The sequence below is a fragment of the Silurus aristotelis genome (assembly GCF_946808225.1).
Source record: "Silurus aristotelis genome assembly, chromosome: 6".
In the NCBI taxonomy this organism is placed as follows: Eukaryota; Metazoa; Chordata; class Actinopteri; order Siluriformes; family Siluridae; genus Silurus; species Silurus aristotelis.
In genome coordinates, this window is record NC_139579.1 from 18,371,374 (window position 1) to 18,391,400 (window position 20,027).

The 20,027-nt window shown below is 38.8% G+C and overlaps 2 protein-coding genes across 3 annotated transcripts in view; both read left to right on the forward strand.

Moving 5' to 3' along the window:
- itpk1b (inositol-tetrakisphosphate 1-kinase b) overlaps positions 1-15,407 on the forward strand; it is a 42,730-nt gene extending 27,323 nt beyond the window's left edge. Inside the window, exons 6-11 of the mRNA XM_083543725.1 lie at positions 9,458-9,556; positions 9,893-9,933; positions 10,223-10,388; positions 11,072-11,139; positions 11,234-11,396; positions 12,472-15,407. Coding sequence (XP_083399851.1) covers positions 9,458-9,556; positions 9,893-9,933; positions 10,223-10,388; positions 11,072-11,139; positions 11,234-11,396; positions 12,472-12,815 — 881 coding nt within the window. The 3' untranslated portion in view covers positions 12,816-15,407. The remainder of the gene's footprint in view (positions 1-9,457; positions 9,557-9,892; positions 9,934-10,222; positions 10,389-11,071; positions 11,140-11,233; positions 11,397-12,471) is intronic.
- Positions 15,408-16,080: 673 nt separating this feature from the next.
- The window catches only part of eml5 (EMAP like 5), a 51,641-nt gene continuing 47,694 nt past the window's right edge, over positions 16,081-20,027 (forward strand). The window contains exon 1 of one of the 2 annotated variants that reach the window (XM_083543592.1): positions 16,081-16,807. In XM_083543592.1, the coding sequence (XP_083399718.1) occupies positions 16,611-16,807 (197 nt within the window). In that variant the 5' untranslated portion in view covers positions 16,081-16,610. The remainder of the gene's footprint in view (positions 16,808-20,027) is intronic. The other variant, XM_083543593.1, reaches the window with a different exon arrangement.

A 20,027-nucleotide genomic window follows, 5' to 3' on the forward strand; every position in this document is an offset into this window, starting at 1 on the left:
TATCAGGATTTAATAGCAGAAAGTTATGGGTCATCCAATCTCTTATTTCTTCAACACACTCAGTTATGCGAGCTAATTGAGCTGTATCGCCTGGTTTGGATGAAATATATAGCTGGGTATCATCAGCATAACAATGGAAGCTAATTCCATGCCTTCTAATAATATTTCCTAATGGAAGCATGTATATTGTAAAAAGCAGGGGTCCCAGAACTGACCCTTGTGGCACGCCATAATTTACTAGCATTATCCTGGATAGCTCTCCATTTAAATCTACGAAATGGTAACGATTGGACAGGTAGGATTTAAACCAGCTTAATGCCTGTCCCTGAATACCGATGTAATTCTGTAAGCGATCGAGGAGAAGATCATGATCTATAGTGTCGAACGCAGCACTAAGATCTAGTAAAACTAATAGGGAGATGTAGCCTTGGTCTGAAGCTAAAAACAGGTCGTTAGTGATTTTAACTAGAGCAGTTTCTGTGCTATGATGGGGCCTAAAACCTGACTGAAACTCTTCAAAGATATTGTTCTCCTGCAAGTGGTTACATAGCTGGGCAGCGACAATCTTTTCTAAAATCTTAGACATAAATGGGAGATTTGAAATTGGTCTGTAATACGATAGCGTGTTTGGATCCAGATTAGGTTTTTTAATGAGGGGCTTAATAACTGCTAACTTGAGGGATTTAGGGACATGACCTAACGATAGTGAGGAGTTAATAATATTTAAAAGAGGCTCACCAGCTGTATATAACACTTCCTTCAGTAGTTTAGTGGGAATTGGATCTAACTGACATGTTGTTGATTTAGCTTTCATAATAGCATCATACAGCTCTTCCTGTCCTATACATGTAAAACAGTGTAGTTGTGGGGTTGTAAGTACGATTGTGTCGGGAGATGCTGTCAGAGGTTGAACTGCCACAATTGTTTTTCGAATGTTATCTATTTTTTCAGTGAAGAAATTCATAAAGTCTTCACTACTAAACTGTGATGGAACACATTTTTCAGATCCCTGATTTGTTGTTAATTTAGCGACTGTACTGAAAAGGAACCTGGGATTGTTTTTGTTATTTTCTATGAGTTTGCTCAGGTGTTTAGCTCTAGCAGCTTTTAGCGCCTGTCTGTAGCTAAGCATACTGTCTTTATACGCAATTCTAAATACCTCCAATTTAGTTTTCCTCCATTTTCTCTCCAGATTACGTGTTGTTCTCTTTAGGGCATGTGTATGACTATTATACCAAGGTGCAGGTGCTTGTTCTCGAACCTTTTTTAACCGGATGGGGGCAACAGTGTCTAAAGTGCTAGTGAGGATAAGGTCTATGTTGTTCGCCATCTCATCAAGATGATCAGCATTTATGGGTTTAATGTGAAACTGAGATAAATCAGGCAGGTTATTTATGAATCTGTCCTTAGTGGTTGGAATAATAGTCCTACCAGGTCGATAACGTGGTGAAACACGGTTAATCTGCTCTACCGGTAGTGTGTACAGTAGGAGATAATGGTCTGTGATGTCATCACTCTGGGGTAAAATATCTATATCAGTGACGTCTGCTCCGTGGGATATTATTAAGTCTAGTGTGTGGTTAAAACGGTGGGTTGGTCTGGTGACGTTTTGTTTAACTCCAAAAGAGTTTAGTAAATCGACAAATGATAATCCTAGGGCATCGTTTTCATCATCTACATGAATATTAAAATCTCCTACAAGCAGCACTTTATCAAAGCTGATCAGGAGGTCTGAGAGAAAACAAGCAAACTCATGAAGAAAATCAGCGTAGGGTCCTGGGGGTCTGTACACGGTGACCAGAGCGAGTTTTCTATGCATCTCTGAAAGTGCAATTTTAAGAACGAGCACTTCAAATGATTTAAAGCTGAATCCTAATCTCTGACTAACATTAAGAGAAGCACTATAAATGGTTCCTACACCCCCCCCACGACCAGTCTGACGGGGCTCATGCTTATAAACATATCCTGACGGTGTCGACTCGTTTAGACCCATATAATCACCTGGTTTAATCCAGGTCTCAGTGAGACAGAGTGCATCGAGATTATTCTCTGTGATCATCTCATTTACAATCAGTGCTTTGGGTGCAAGTGATCTAATGTTTAAAAGACCGAACTTTAGAACTTTGTTGTGTTTGTTTATCTGGCATTTTTCAGTTTTAACTGCAATAAGATTATTTCTGGATCTTGTGTATGTAATTCTTGGTTTTACTACACGAGGAATAGATACGGTTTCTATAAACTGAGCTGTGTGTGAACTTGTAACTATTTGGTCTGTAGTATGCGTGTTCTTATAGTTGAAGATTTCTTGATGTCTTACCAGTCAGATGGTGTGTAGTATCCTAGAGATGTTATCTGATAGCACTGCTGCTCCAACTCTGCTGGGGTGCAGGCCATCAGGGCGGAAGAACCTAGGACGCTCCCAGAAACAGTTCCAGTTATTAACAAAGAGAAGTTTATGTTCTCGACACCATGACTGTAACCATTCATTTAGAGCTAAAAGTCTACTAAACTTCTCAGCCCCTCGCTGGAACTTCTCAGCCCCTCGCTATTACTGAAAACATATGGTTTATATTTTAGATTGACCCCCCCCCCCCCCCCCCAAAAGTAGCTTCCTTGTGCTTTGATGCAAGCTTTGCACATTTTTGCCATTCTCTCAGTTAGTCTCATGAGGTAGTTTTCCAACAATCTTGAGTTCCCAGAGATGTTGTGTTAGTTGGCTGCTTTTCCTTCACTCTCTCATCCAACTCATCCCAAACCATCTTACCTTGATCAGGTAAATGTGAAGGCCAGGCCATATGATGCAGCACATCATGTTCTTTTTTAGCTCTTACATAACCTATCGGTATGTTGGGGGTCAATGTCCTGTTGGAAAATTATGGTCCTGCTGATTGCAAAACAGATGGGATGGAATGCTGCTGTCTTCAATTTTGATTAAATCATCATCAACATTGTCACCAGAAAAGCACACCCACACTATCACACCTTCTCTATGGTTTAAAGTGGGAACCACACATTCAGAAACTGGTTACTCTCTCTACATTTAAAAAAGCAATAGTAGTTTGGACCAAAATAATCACAAATATGGACTCCTCAGACGAAGACTCTTCTGCTTGTTGTTGTTCTTCCAAAATAATGGTTTCTTTGTCGCAATTTGACCATGAAGACCTGACTTACTGAGTCTCCTCTAAACAGTGGATGTTCAAAAATGTCTGCCACTATTCCAAGAAGCATTTATGTAAATCAGAGGTTTCTGAGGCTACTAATTCTAATAACCTTATCCTTTGCACCAGAGGTAGCTCTTTATCTTTTTTTACTGGGACGGTCCTCATGAAAGCCTGTTTTGTCATAGTTTTGGCGAATGCACTTCAGAATACATATTTTTCATGTATTTCAGATTGATTGATCATTTTTTAAAGTTATGATGGACTGTCTTTTCTTTTTATTTAACTTGTATTTTCATAATATGGATTTGTACAGTAGTTATAGTAGCACTAACTGGGCTATTGACCATGTACTCACCCTTACCTCTGCACAAGACAATTGATTGTATAAAGCAAATTAAGAAGGCAAGAAATGTCAGGAATAAACTCTTGAAAAGGCAACCTGTGAAATGAAAAACATCCCAGATGACTACCTTGTGAATCTGAAGAGACAATGTTATGAGTTGTTATCAAAGTTAAGTAGCTCCTTTGGACAATTTGAAATATAAAACATATTCTGGGTTGTTTAACAGTTTTTTGTTTACTTATTAATCCCATATGTGTTCTTTAATAGTTTGGATGGGTTCAGTATTAATGTACAATATCGGAAATAATACAAATTAAGAAAAATCACTGTAGGAGGAGGTGTGTCCAAACTTTAACTTGTATTTTTAAGCTTTATATATAACACAGGTAACAACAGTACTGATTGTCTGGTTAAACTTGACTGTGCTTTCTGCCATGACTTAAACGCTGTAAAAAAAAAAAAAAATGCAAAGAATGTAAGCAGAATGATTCATTGTTCTAAAGACAGATATGTCTAGAATTATCTTTGCCCCAAAGGTGAGTCTGTGCATCCTCACACAAAGGGGAATGGTGAAATGTTTACAGTTTGCCTTTGGTATTATTTAAAATCTCTGACAGAGAATGAGGCAAGCTTCTTGACTTTAATAAAGACAGTGAGGAAACGGTAAAGTGTATACTTCCAGAGTTTGTAACGATTTCGGAAGTTTAGAATGAAAATGTTGTAGAGATAACAGAATAGCTTTTTGAATAGCAAACCTGGTAGGTAAATTGCTCCCTGCACCAAGATCATTTGATTATAAAACTGAAACCCATTCGCCTGTTTGATGAGGTCTGTATCTCACATCTAGGGCTAGTAGTGATTCCTCTGAAAATGTATTAAACAGTGATTAAGGATCAACGGTGTGAAGAGTTCTGTGGGAGTAAGGAAAAATCTGGAGAAAGCCAAAAAAGATGACTCAAAATCCCCCATGTTGGAAACTGAAATAAGGAAAGAGAACTTGACCATGTTTCTATGGCCAACATGCTAAAAATGCTCAGAAACACACCACCTCGTCTTTTGACAGTGGGATTCTAAGAGTTCCAGGTTTATTTTATTGTGAGGTCATGGTGGGTTTTAATAGATATAATATATGGACAAATGTTTGTGGACACCTGACAGCATGATTTGTATGTGATTTTTACATCCCAAGCCACATTTAGTTCCTATTTGCTGTTATAATAACCTGAAAGACTTTTGGGAAGATGTTCCACTACGTTTTGTGGTGGTAGAGATTAGTGATTATTCAGCCACAAGGGTGTTACTAAAGTCAGGTACCGATGTAGGATCAGGCCTGGGGTGCCGTCAGTGTTCTAATTTTCCCCAAACATGTTCAGAGTTGAGGTCAGAGCTCTATACTAGGCCACTCAAGATCTTCCACTTTAACCTATGTAAACCATATCTTCATGGAGCTAGTTTTGTGTACTGGGGCAGTAAACATTTAATTTAATTCAACCACATCCAAAGACATTCAATAGAGTTGTGTGTGTATATATATGTGTGTGTATAACAGTTTGGGGAAGAACCGAATCTGGCTGGAAACATCAGAGCCACACTGCCTCACAATTTACTGTCATTGTGACTAAAATCAGCTGATGACAAAGTTCTGGCAGTATTAGAAATGTGCTAAATTTAAATCTGAGAATGTCATCACTGCTACAATCTTTGTCAAAAAGCCACCAGTTATGTCAAAGTCACAAGACAGCTTATTTGATACGTTCATCAACATTAACATTTGTAAAGATACACTAATGCTAATGACCAGAAAAATAAGCTTATTATCTGATGTTCGCACTGAAGAATGGAAAATGGACAACACAGAAATACAGAGTTCAGCCTCAGACAAAATGTCATTGGGATCATGTTATACAGTGTGACATGTAATTATTGTTTTAAAGAAATACATCATTCAAGGCATGGCAAGTTTTACCCAGACTTCATGGAAAGCAGAACATTTGTATGCTTAGTCTAAGACGTTTGTATAAATCTTGGGATATTCTGATTCAGACAGAAAGACTCCTACAGCACTTGCTGAAATTTTTCTAAGCCCTAATTTTAAACAAAAAAGGAATGACCAACTCCTAATTTGGTGCTGGATCATCATGCTGGATATCTTCACCTAGGATTCAGTGGAATGGATCTGATTTATATAAATACCTTTATATATACTGGAAGTCGAGGAGATTTTGGCACCAGACAACTTTTTCCTGTCTGTTTTATGTTACACAAATGAGGTGTGTATGTATGTATGTGTGTATATATAATTTATTTGGAAGTTTGATGTGGAACAGCTTTAAATTGATCTTTATGTATGTATATAAAATAATATACATGAAATTGTGCAGAATCATAAGTACATCCTTTATCCTATAATATTTTATGGTTTAGTTTTTTTTTAATAATATTTTCACATAGGAAGCTTTCAGTAGGCTGGAACACCAGCTCAGACGAGATTTGAGCCTTGGTGCATCTGGCCTTATTTTAATGCCAAAGAGCTTATGATCTGGTGTGTTGAGATTATGTATCATCATTTAATTCTTCTCCATTTTGCAATCAAGTTCTACTCTACGTATATGATCATACGATTGCTGTTTACAATGTAGTGCATTTCAGTTCACACTGCATGCTCAAGATACTGAGTGTTGGCCAGCCAAGGAATGGAAAGTGTGGGAGTATTTTTTTTTAATGACATCCATTGGGAAGTGAAATACACAATGTTGATTTCAAACACAAAGTTAAGGTCTACTCAGTCACATTAGTCAGGCTCCTGGCCGTCCAGAATCAGGGCAGAACTCCACACATCAGCTTGCCTTCTCGAACATCCGGTAAACATTCTGCAAAGGACAGGTCTGCAGAGCCACCTTGGTGTTTAGATAAAGCTGAAGATTAATACTAAACCCTTCCAATCTTAGTTAGACCTTATCACATCAGTTCTCCAGATGTTGCTTTGACCAATTTCTGAAGTGTGTAATGGGGCTATATTTGGCTACAGTTCTGGCAAGTGTAAAATACAAAATTAAATATTTTGTTTTAGAAATCACCGACTAGCAAAAAGTCACGTATGCTTGGCATGCTGCGTCTACAGAACCTATGTTAAAAAATTTACTATACTCGTTACTATAATTTTGACACAGCAACACGTCTTAGCAACACGTTTTATTGTTTTTTTTTTTGTTTTGTTTTTTTTGCTGGCTAGCCTGAAAAGTCTTACATAAGCTTCCTGAAGAGTAGCAGAACAACAGCTCAGGCTCGGTTGGTGGATGCATGTTTGTGCCCTGATAAGAAAACCACAGTGATTTTTCGCTTTCGATCCCTACAGAATTTCACAGAGGACAGTGACAGCACAGCAACTTGCTCAGCCAAACAGGAAGTGGAGTGCTGGCTTGTGTTCGATTGTGACATGCCAGGTTATATGCTGACCTTTGGCATCTTCATCGCTAAAGAGCATTTCTCAATATCGTAATAGAAAAAATGTGTACAGTGTGACTCCAACTAGTGACTAATTACCAACACACTTAGCTGCATGGTTTGCTTTTAATATCAACCCAAGACTAGTTTAATTGTTGAGGTCATATTTATTTGGTTTTCACATCCTTTTTGCCTTTTAACTCCGGAGCAAATGTTTATAAATACTATATTAAGAGTAAGACTATATTTGCTTTATAAAACCTTTCCTTTAATTTTTTTTTACTTTTTATACATATATTGTTGAATGTGCAGTCATTATAGCTGTTAAACAGTCTGTATTGGGCATCATAAAGCCTTTATTGCTCTACAGGCCCATTAGAGTGCATGCTGATCTTATCAGATTGCTGTCATCAGTCTGATAAAGTTGATAGTCATGATTCTATAGTATCAGCACCTCCAAGATGCCCTTATCAGCAAAGATTTGAACACAAGCCCAGCTGTGGGATGGCAAGCGAGTACCTATTTTCAAAGGCTGGTACACACTGCCAGGTCATAGTGTTACTTAATCGTGCAGTGCACACAATTATTTTGTAAAAAAAAAAAAAAAGAAAAAAGGAATAAATGGTTATTGAGTCAGAGGAGGAAATGAATAGGATGTTCCTGAGTAGCATGACGGACACGATCGTAATTTACAGTCAGTGGAGTGTCAGAGATGTCAACTTTGAACTATGGGAATTGTGTACAGAGAGATCCTACACCAGATCAGATATGTCAAACATCATGCCCCAGCTTCAGGCATGAAAGATGCCAGACTGCATGGTGACAAGCTGCCTGTCAGAGAAGAGAAACAATAAAGTGACTATTTATATAGTATATGCATTCAGAATTGATAGTTTTATTTATTTATTTATTTATTTATTTATTTATTTATTTATTTATTTATTTATACGTCAGAGAACCACAGAGAGTGGTAGATACACTATATGGTCAAAGTATTGGGACATCCTATGTCAATCATTACATGTTAAACAAGTGGCAAGAATACTAGAGTATGTATACGAACAACAAATGACATAACATTCACATAAAAAAAATGAAATCTAATACACTCTTAATCTGTTTTAAAACAAGACTTGAACAAGTCTTGAACACCAGATGTGGCATGGACACTTGGCCAATTATAGGCCGCCATTCAAGACTTTCACACATTTCTGCCCAAAGGCAAAGAACAATCCCAACCCTATGTATGTTCTGCAGGACCCCCATTTCTATTAAACATATTTTATTGGACTGTCCTGTTTTTTTATATCAGTAGACTTGTACATGTTAAGCTCATTAAAGGGATTGTTAAGAAAATGTAGATGATTTAAACTACTACTGCTACTACTTTGGTGGTGGTTCTTTCCCAAACTGTTACCACAAAGCTGTAGGCACACAATTGTGTAGAATGTCTTTAGGATGTGGCAGCATTGAATCTTCTCCTCTCTTGAACTAGAAGAGCCAAACCTGTTCCAGCATGACAATTCAAAACCTGCTTCAGGAAGATATGGTTTTTGGAGTGGAAGATCTTGATCTTTGGGATGAATAGGAATGCTGACTGCACCCCAGGCCTCTTCACCCTACATCAGTACCTGCTTATACTGTTATTTCCAGAACAAATTTCCACAACCACTCTCCAAAATATAGTTTTTCCAGAAAATATTATTACAGTAAATGGGGACTAAATGTGCAATGGGATGTTCAAAAAGCACAAACGACTTATATGATCAGTTGTCCAAAACACTATTGTATCTAGTGTGGGTTTGATTATCTTGTTCTATATTATAGCCAGCTAGCGATAAATAGTGTTCTGGCTCAATACCATTTGTGTGTAGCATTAGAGCAGTTTGATTATCTTTATCAACATTATCAAATGCTTACATATTAAATACAGACATGTTCAACGTTTCTGTAAATATCCAGTCACTAGCCACTAAATAAGTGTATGTTATGCTTGTACTGTCATATTTCTTTTTTTTTTCCCCTCAGTGAAACTGCTGTGTTGAATAAAAACAGACACATTCACAGATATTGATTTTTTCCTTTAATTCCCACCACAGTGTTTGCTAGCAAGCTGCAGAACAGTGAGAGTACAGTATTTTCAAACAAAGCCTTGAACTCGTGGCTCATCTTGCACTCGGCCTATTGGCTGACTCCTGTATTATGCAGCGGGAGTCAGGGCTCGGTGCTGTGTGGTCATTGTTCCTCTATCACCAGAGTAAACAGGGAAGAAACTGACCTGATGACTGAGGAGCTTTCAGAAAAGGCTGTTTAGAGTTGTTCCATGAGGGCGATTTAGGGAAACATTTTGCTCCTGACAAAATGCATGTTCATGATGAAGCAGAACATAGAATTACATTTTTCTTAGATTTCTTTATTATTCTCGAAGAAAGTTATGTACTTTTAAAAATTTTTTTCGCCTTCACTAATTTTCTTTGCCTCACTAATTGACCTTGTCTCTATATAGATGAGAGAATCTGCTCTCCTCCATTCATGGTGCTGAACAGTGAGTGCGGTCCAGACACACTGGAACAGATCAAACAACATGGTCTTACATTCCCTTTCAGTAAGTCATTAAAAAAAAAAGTAACTTACAATTATTTCATTCATACAACTGATTAGGTGATGTTTAAGGGCCTTGCTTAAGGGTTTAGCAGTGGCAGCGGCTTTGAACTCGCAACCTTCTGATCAGCTGTCCAACATCTTAACCAATGAGCTACCCTTTTCCCTATTACCCTTGTACTAATCATAAAAAGCAAGCAGCCGAGATAAAACACATAAAACATCTGTTGCATGCTGTCAACATTCACACAGAGCATTTGTGATAGTCATTAAATTTTTTTGAAGCTATATAAACATATTGTTTACATTTTTTATTATAATTTTTTTTTAATCCCCACAGTTTGCAAAACACGAGTAGCACACGGAACCAACTCCCATGAGGTGAGACGCCATCTTTTTCCACTTAACCTCACTAATCGGTAGAAGCCAACCACAGGTTATCAAATATTTACAGACTGAACACACACAATCCTTCATTGTTCAGCTTGGTTCTGCATCAGCACCAATAAGGAGGGTTTTTTTTTTTTTCTTATTTTTGGTAACCTAGGTAACAGCCAATTTACCACGTCAGTCTGACTTTTGATTGAGGAAGCTAAAATCAATATGTGCACAATTTGGAGTTTTTTCACTGCATCATATTTCATGCACCATTCTTCCTGTGTCTTGGCAGATGGCCATTATCTTTAGTGATGAGGATCTAAAGGATGTGAAGCCGCCATGTGTTATTCAGAGTTTCATCAACCATAACGCTGTGCTCTATAAGGTGTTCGTGGTGGGCGAGTCTTACACCGTGGTGGAGCGACCCTCCCTGAAGAATTTTCCCTCTGGCCCTGCTGGTGAGTCTTCAGCACTGCTTATGTCCCTGTATTATATTAATTTGTGGGTCCTCCGTACTATGACTGGCTTTTCTGTTAGACAGCCAGGCTGCACTGATAATGTAATGCTGAAAATGAATACAGTGGTATGATTCAATGTGTTCCTGAATGCAGCATGTTGTCCTGGCCCTTATACTGCAACTTATAACAAGTGGACTATTTACTTGGCAAATGTTCTGCTTCATGGTCATGCCCTAAGTTTTTCCTCCTTTCACCATATAATCTGCCTGAGTCAACATTTTGCCTGCTGCTCCATTTGCATGCAGTACTGTTCAAGCTAAACGCAAAGTATTCGTGACTTCATTTAAAAAGGCCTGTTAGCTGTATGCAAACATCTGGAAGTCAACCGTCCTCTAGGCAGGTCCATATTCCTTCCTGTCTGGCTATGAGTCAGGTTCATTCTGGCTTTCTGCACTCAGCGCCTGGCCTCTGCTGCAGCCTAGTGGCCTGTACAGACACGCACACGCACGCACACACACACACACACACACACACACACACACACACACACACACACACACACACACACACACACACACACACACACACACACACATTTTCACTTCACTTTTGAAAAGTGTATTAATCTATCTACTTGTCTTTTTTTTTTTTTTTTTTTTTTTTTTTTTTTTTTTTTTTTTTAGACCGAAAAGCTATTTTCTTCAACAGCCATAATGTGTCCAAGCCAGAGTCATCCTCAGACCTAACATCTGTAAGTCCCGCTGAAATGGCTAGGATTTTTTTTTTGTATCTAATGAAAGTTCTTTAAGGCAATTTTTCAGCCTATTTAAAATGTTTCTCTGTAGCGAGAGAATGTAGAAGGGGTGTCCCAGCCACCCAACGATGATGTCATAAGGGAACTGTCCAGATCTCTGCGACAGGCTTTGAGAGTGTCGCTCTTCGGCATCGACGTCATCATCGACAACCAGACAGGCCAACATGCAGTTATCGACATCAATGCTTTCCCCGGTGAGTGTTTCAGCACAGCATTTGGATGTGATGTATTGCAGACGTTGTCTCTGTTGTAGTACATAACGTACGCGTTTTTACAAACCTCCCCTGGGTTTTAGTAGCAGCTTGTCAAGCAGAGCCACAGCAGAAATCAAGTGAATAAAATACGCTTTTATTTGTGTGAATTTGCTTAGTGTATATCAAATTAGAAAGGTGATGCATATGTTCCTGTTGTATGGATTTGATCATACTGGCTCGCCTCACTTCTAGAGCAATATACTTTTATTACTTTTATGGACATTTTGTCTTTTGACTTTTTCAACATTTCAAGCTTCTTAGGTATTCCTAAATGTACCACTGTAAACTTTAATTAAACATAGATTGCAATATGTTGCTTTTGTGTCCCAGATTACTTTAGTGATCCGTCTATGACCAGGTCCTAATCTCTTGGCAGAGGCAAGAAAGTTTTGAATTGGATCTTTACAAAATTAGTTTTTGACCAATTGGCTTCAACCATTGTATTTTATGGGCTTTTAACTATTTGTGTTTATAGCCAAACATTTTATTTGCTTTATTCTCTGAACACAGTAAAGGTAATCTGTCCTGATAAACAGTTTTTGGCTTTGGCACAAAGCTTGTTTGGCATAAATTCAGCTTTGCTCATCAATCTGAGAACACCATCACCACAGTGATAGGATAATGTTAGAATCATGTAATGGGGATTATAAACTGGTCAGGGTTGGGAGGCAAGATAAATGAATCCTAGAAGAAAACCTGTTCCTCTTTGCGAAAGATTTAAGACTGGAAAAGAGGTTCATCTATCAGCAAGCAAACAACTTTAAGCCTACTGGCAGAGCTTCACTGTGGTGTAGTTCAAAACCAAGAACCTGAATTTCTTCGATCTGCTCGGTCCAGATCTCAACCCTAGTGAAAATCTATAGCAAGATATTGTCCATATCCAGTGGTGAAAATACCAATATAGTTCAGTAAATTGCAGGTTGTATCATTTCATGTTGTAAAATATTAAGTGAGGGATAAAACCTCTGGTAAATACTACCTGCATGTTTGAGTCCCTGTCTCTGTGTCTTTACAGGGTATGAGGGTGTTCCGGAGTTCTTCACTGACCTCCTCAACCACATCACCAGCGTGCTCCAGTCTTCCAGTGATCATTCTCCTCTGCCACTGGCTTCACCCCCCTCAGCCCCGTTAACAGCTCCGGTCTCAGAAGAGCGGAGCGGCACCCCCTCCCAGGGGTGCAGCAGCCTGTTGGGGCAAGAGTCAGAAAACAACAGCAGCAGCAGCAGCAGCGCATGGATCTTGGAGGGTGACGAAGGACTGAAAAGTCAATGCCAGAGACTGGGCTGCAATTCAGCAGTGTCCCCCAATTTCCAACAGCACTGCGTGGCCACCATCGCCACCAAAGCCTCCTCACAGTGACCACCTTCTCTTCCCTTTGCTGAACAAAACAAGAACAGAGTGAATCACAATAATAATCTAATAATATAATATAAATAATAAATAACAATTATAAATGATATCAAAGTGGTATCTGTAATCAAATCACCCGACCCCCCCCCCCCCCCCCCCACACACACACACACACACACACACAAATGTAACACTCAGCACTGTAAAGTGAACCCGGTATTGATCAACAGATTTGTTTGTAGTGTTCATGTTTGTTTGAAAATGCACTGTGGAGAAGGAGGGAAGAGAAGACATTCTTGCTGTGCATCGTTGCTTTGCGGCACAATGAGGGTTTTTTAATAACGATATATTCTTTTGCCAGTCTACATGTACCTAGAAGTCAATCCTGTAACTTCGAACAGCTTTCTGCTCCATGTTAAGTGTCAATCGTACGTTGTAACGGACACTGATGTGTTGGTGTACAAGTCTCTCCGTACAAGTCACCTCCAAACTAAGACAAGCAGATCTGATGAAATATTGGTTCTTGTAAAGAAGGAAGATTAGAACACCGGTTTTGCTCTTGGTTTTTTTTGTTTTGTTTTGTTTTTTCAGACGCTGTATGCAGTTCCTTATCGTGAGGATCCGGTTTTGGGAATTGCAACGTCAGGTGTCATGTGTTTTGATTGTGTTACGAGACGACGCCTGTGAACGTGTGGTTTCTGTGTGCGGTGCGCGCGTGTGTGTGCGTGCGTCTGCGTCTGACCGGAAATTCTTGCATTCCAATATTTTGGGTGTGGTCTGGTGTAGTGATTATGAATTGTACATTATTGTAACCACTACCACCCTCAAGTCCCATTAAGTGGTTAATACGAATGGAGAGTTGGTATCTGATGACTGTATATATAGAGGTGTTTAGTGTGTTTAAGTAACACAAACACAAGCTATGTTTTGGGGAAAAATCTCACTTGAAGGAGATGCCTGATCTGAACCATTCCTGTGTAGGTGATAAAGAATTTATTTAATTTATAGTCAGTATTTAATTTTTTTTTTTTGACTAACTAATGACTAACAAATCCAAATAATTTAGTCCTGGTTAAAAAAACCTGTGTAATTAATTGAAGCGTGCATTCCGAAGAGCAGATCTGTGAGCTCTGATTCAGGCGAATTATGAGTATTTTTTTCATTTTTTCTTTACCCGTTTTAGGAAATATTTGCTTGCCTTTATTTAGAAAATGCACATCCAGTGCAGTTAGTTTACCTGGAATAAGGGCATTTCCTATATACGCACTACAGTCTTAAAAGACTTTGTTTTGTAAAAATGCACCAGCTTTAGCTGATGTACATTCACATGAACACGTGCTTCATATGCGAATTTAGGTTTGTTTGTTTTTTGTTTGGTATCCATGTTTAGTAGTGCATGTTGCCATATCCGTTCTGTTCAGAGGAAATCGAAATCAGTTGAAATGGTTTTTTTAATGCGGACAGTAGTTTCATAACCTGTTCAAATTAAATTTCATTGAACTATTTCACAGGGAAATCTCACAATTTAGAGTGAAAATGGGCATTTTATGTTATTATTATCATTATTATTATTATTATTATTATTATTATTATGCTGTTATCCTAGGGTAATCAGCAACGTTTAATTGCGACAGTTACAGGGGGGGTTTGTACGGATGCACATGGGCAAAATAATGACATTAAATTTATGCTTTGCTCAGTTGAACCCTATTCTTGTTTCATGAACTGATTTGGGTCACAGCTGTAAATTTGTCTTGAACAACTTTGGTACTTCCACTGAGCTATTTGGGGGAAAGTTATTTGTTGTGCTTTGCTTCACCTCTAGAGGTCCATTCTTAAAAGTCAAAGATTTCATTTCTTTTAATCCGTGTGTATACCAAAATGATAAGCACCTTTGCACAAAAAAAAAAAAAAAAAAGTTCAAGTGTCAGCCTTCATAGTTTTTTACTGGATTGCATTTCCTTTCTGCCAAGTGGAACATTTTACCTGCTTATCTAACCAACATATTGAACTTGGCCAGTTTGAACATGTGTAACCATGACACAAATGCAGTTTTGCTAAACTTGGAGTAAAATCTAGAAATGACTGGAGTTCCATGCTTTCTAAAAGACCCACTTATTAGCCCTGTGAGACGGAGAGAATATGTAGAATATTTGTACACTGCTCTACTTTGTGTCTCTTAATTGTACACTTGCATTTATTGTGCTTTGACATGGAAAAAATAAACCACCCACACACAGAAAAATCAAGGTACAATTAAAATGTACCTCAGAAGTACATTGTTGTACCCTGCTAGGGTGCAGCTGAAGTGACAAAGCATTTGTACTCCTTTAGGTACATTCCTATACCTTAATTTTTCTGTGTGTACTCAGTACTTCACCTCATCATGTTCTCTTGAAATCCACTTGAATGTTTACTTAGAAATGTTCTATATATATATATATATATTATAGGCAATGTATGTATACAGTGCACAAACCCTCCTACACCTGCGTACATACCTACATTCATACAGAACGTCACGAATAACATTGTGTTTTGTAAATTAAAAATCAGATTGACACTTTGTGATTCCTTTTAGATAAAAGATTTAAAAATGAACAGAGTCCTTTGTGGTTTTTGCAAGTTGTGACACTGTGTGTGTATGTGTGTGTGTGTGTGTGTGTGTGTGTGTGTGTGTGTGTGTGTGTGTGTTTATATGTGTCGGCATGTTTTTATCTTAATTAGGAAGAAATGTACACACTAAGATTGAGCTTGTGGGGTTCTCCCTATTCATTTATTTCCTCAAAAGCTGCAAAAAAAAAAAAAACCAACAACAATAATAATAATAATTTAATTTGGATGTGGTCATAAGCATAGATAAGCTAAAAGAGATGAGGACAGGTTTATGAGCTATTTAAAACCATTTGATTTCACATTTCTGCTTATATCCAGCGTCATTCATTGATTGCCAAATGAAATGTTATTTTACAATTTACAAAAAAATACTCCACCATCCACCACACTGATTGCTTCACAATGTACTGAAGGCCTCTGGTTCCTTCATTTAATAAACTGCAGTAAGGAGACTTGTTGACTAATAATAATAACTAAAAATAAATATATATATATATATATATATATATATATATATATATATATATATATATATATATATATATATATATATATATATATATATATATAATTTAAACATTAAAACTGCAGTATATTTCTTGTATCTGTGAACAAACCAGAGGCGAGTCATTGACGCGGCCTTTCCGCTGAACGCTGTTGGTCAATCGGCTGTCACTCAAATTCGCACTGACCATTGTGCGGCACCTGATTGGTTGGCTTGAACATCCATCAGTGTTGTTGTGTGCGATGGGCGGTCCATGTAAAAGGGTATGCTAGAAAAAAACCGATTATTTTCACAAGGCGAGAGAGAGAGAGAGAGAGAGAGAGAGAGAGAGAGAGAGAGAGAGAGAGAGAGACAGGAAGGGAGGGAGGCTGGCAGGTGGGCTGCACACTTTGCCCCTGTGAAGAAGTGCGAGGTTTAATTCAAGCCATTGCAGAAATAAGGCCGCGTCCCGCGACAAGATGCCAACCGAGCAAAGTTGAGAAGAGGCGAGGAGTTTGCGTGGTGTGAAGAAAATGTCGTCGGAAGTCTTTTCTCATCTCAGGCGGACACGGAGCTTCTTCTCTGACAGCGCACTGACCGGAGGGCTGTTCTGAGCAGGACTTGGTGGTCGTGGAGGAAGGTGGTGGTGGTGGGGGGGAGGGAGCGGGTGGAAATCGCATTTTCGGTGAGAAATAAGTGCGAACATGGCTGACAGAACAGCTCCAAACTGCCATCTGCGTCTGGAGTGGGTTTACGGCTACCGGGGCCACCAGTGCCGCAACAACCTGTACTACACCGCCGCCAAGGAGATCGTCTACTTCGTGGCAGGTGTAGGAGTTGTGTACAACACACGGGAACACAAGCAGAAATTTTACATCGGGCACAACGACGACATAATCAGGTAAAAAAATGCTGAAAGAAATATACTACTAATAATAAATAATAAGGAGCACACGGTAGCCTATAAATTAGAGCCATTGGGAGATAACGGGCCAAATGATGTACCGAGCTTGTGGATGAAGGTCCTGCTGGTGGGACGCTTCAGTGCAACATGCCCGTGAAATGTGTTGTCATTAGCGGCTCTGCAGATCGGGATTTCAGCCCCGATAACCTTCAGGAGTTGGTCGTGCTGGACAGCGACAGTGTAACGCGCGCGCGCGCTCGCTCTCACACACGCACGCACGCACGCACACACACGCATACGCACACGCACAGAGGTCCGACTGATACAATAGTGATTGAATCTGCGATGTATAATTTTTTTTTTGCATGATGAAAGTATCAACTGTGCACAACTCCAATAATCTACATTCAGGTTGAAAGTGCCAGTGAACTGCGTTCAAGGACATGATGATGACGAGCTTCTTCATCTATTACAAGAACGATTAATCAGTGTCACACTGCAAAAAAAGAAAAACACAAAAAATAAACAGTTTGGTCTGGTCACATGGCAGCTATCAGTCCACTGGTCAGTCTGGTGGAGCTGCAAGAGTTTTTGGCAAGCTGCTAGTAGACGTGGAGGAAAGGCAGGAAATCTCAACCATGTATTGATTCATCATTCAAGGAATAAGTAAAAATGGTCTTTTAGCTGGACCGCTTGGTAACTATCCATACACAGCTGGCGAGTTTTCAACCATGCCTACACATAACCTCGCAAAAACGTACAATCTGATGTCATTTCTCATATAAACGTTCACCAGTCTTGTAAAAACCAAATCCAGTTTCTCAAGAGGTGAATGCATTCCTAATGAACCCTGATGAAACCTTATGAACCTGTATTATAGTATTTAAACGTTTAACCTGGGAAGACTTTATGGTGCAGGATGCAACCTTTATCTCTAATAGTCTCCCCAGAAGACTGCACCTAAACTTTGAGCTTTCTGACACAAAATTTATCCAAGAGTTAATTAGATCCCTGAATTTTTTCAAATAAACCGCCAGCGAGAAGAACGTATTTCTATCTAAACCTCTCCTTTTTATGTCTATGATTTCTAGTATGTCTCCTCCATTAGAGTGACATGGATGCGAATATGTTTTCCTAGCGATTGGGTGGGTGGAGACGTCCCCGCTAGTCAGCTGGCTCAGCCCTCCATTATTAATAAGAAACTGACCTTTTAAACTGTGCGTATGTGAACACACCTTTCTCCACACCCTATGCGCCTATATGTATATGCAAGCAAATACTATTTGTGAATTATTAAAATTCATTTACTATGCTCGCATGATTGCAGCATTTCAGGCTTAGAATCATTTTGTTTTTTTCTTATTTATTTACTTTTTATTCTGCGCTTCATATAGGCGAGTGAACGTACATGTTAGAGCTCAGACACGTTTTGACTCATGAGTCAGTGTGTGTTACAGGATCCCTGGCGAAATCTACGTGGTGAGAAAGAGAGAGTAAGACAATAAAGCCGGTTGACCTGGAACACAGAACAGGCCTCAGGGACTGATTTATCATTATGGTGAAACATGGCACAAGATTGTGAAATAGAACAGTGAGCAAAACCTCCGAAAGCAGAATATGGGGACAAATTCAGGTATCACATACGCACTTTACTACGAAGGTCCGGACAGCCGATTACTGATTTGCTTCGCATATCAGAAGTGTGTTTGCGTGTCACTTCAGTTGTTCCATAAGTGCTCGTGCTTCTCCGGTTACTCCAGCAGCAGAATGTGGCCTCGTGGTTGACCCACTGAGATAACTGTCATTCACTGTTCATGCATATCAAATGCCTCCGTATGGCACCAGTGTCATGTTAGTTTTCTACTTTGTGTCTCACTACTTTGTGTTGTGTGAACCATTATAAAACACTGACTCTTTAAAGAGCCTCGTAATAAACATTTATTTAACAGTAAGTAACACACTTCACTCGTTTACATCCCATTTGACTGATGGTCTCAGAATCGAGTGTTCCACCCACATCCACACGCTATTGTGACTGCGGACCTGCGAACACCATGTACATAAAGTAAATACATTTTGGGCCACAGTACGCTTTTTTGTATTTTGAGTAAAATATAGTCAGTGTATAATGTTTTTAAAGGTTATAAGTGACTTTTGTTTGAAACAATGGCGAGTAAACAAGATACTGTTGGCTTGACATTTAATGGTTTAGGGTTTGAAATGTCAGTCACACCGCGTCTTTCTGTGAATGTCGCTGATTATTGGTCACGTTTCGTGACCAAAATGACCAAATTCTCTTGTGAAAGTGTGTGCGTGTGTGTGTGTGTGTGTGTGTGTGGCAGTTTAAACACACGTTTTTGTTTTTAGCTCATAATGGACAAGTTTTTGAGAGTCCAAAAATCCCACAATTTTCAGAACAAGACATATTTTTATAATTATTACACAAATAAACAATCAGGACGGTAACAAAATGATTTCAGGATATGTTCAGACAGGCAGCTCAAATCTAATCTTTGGCATACAGTGAGGAAAATAAGTATTTGAACACCCTGCTATTTTGCAATACAAATAAATAGTTTTAAAATCATACATTGTGATTTCTGGATTTTTTTTTTTTAGATTATGTCTCTCACAGTGGACATGCACCTACGATGACAATTTCAGACCCCTCCATGATTTCTAAGTGGGAGAACTTGCAAAATAGCAGGGTGTTCAAATACTTATTTTCCTCACTGTATGTAAGTTTATTTAATAATACACTTATAAAGTCTGATTCAAATCAAGTCAAAATAGAATACAATATTTGACGTGTAATATTAGGGATTTGTGAAACCGAAAAAAAATGAAAAAGAAAATAGAATTAAGTGAAGCTGGCTTGTTTATTTTTTCTTCTTTTATTTTTGTTTGAACAGTTTCTGGAGCAATTGTCTAACTATATTCCGATCCACGACCTGAGCTTGGCTTTATATAAACCATAATCCACTGCAAGTTTTCCGCGTTGATGGCAAGCTAACTAGCCATCTGCTTCTTATTCCTCCTTATATGGTCGACCGTGTCGTTCCTATGACAACTACGTGTGTATATGGGAGCAAGCAAAACAAAACAGACTCGCTCGCTTGTTGTTAGCAATGCCAACACTCGGAAACAGCTAGAAAATACGAATTTAAGGTATAAATCCGATTTTTCCAGTGCCGTGTGAACAAAGGGTCACATTTGC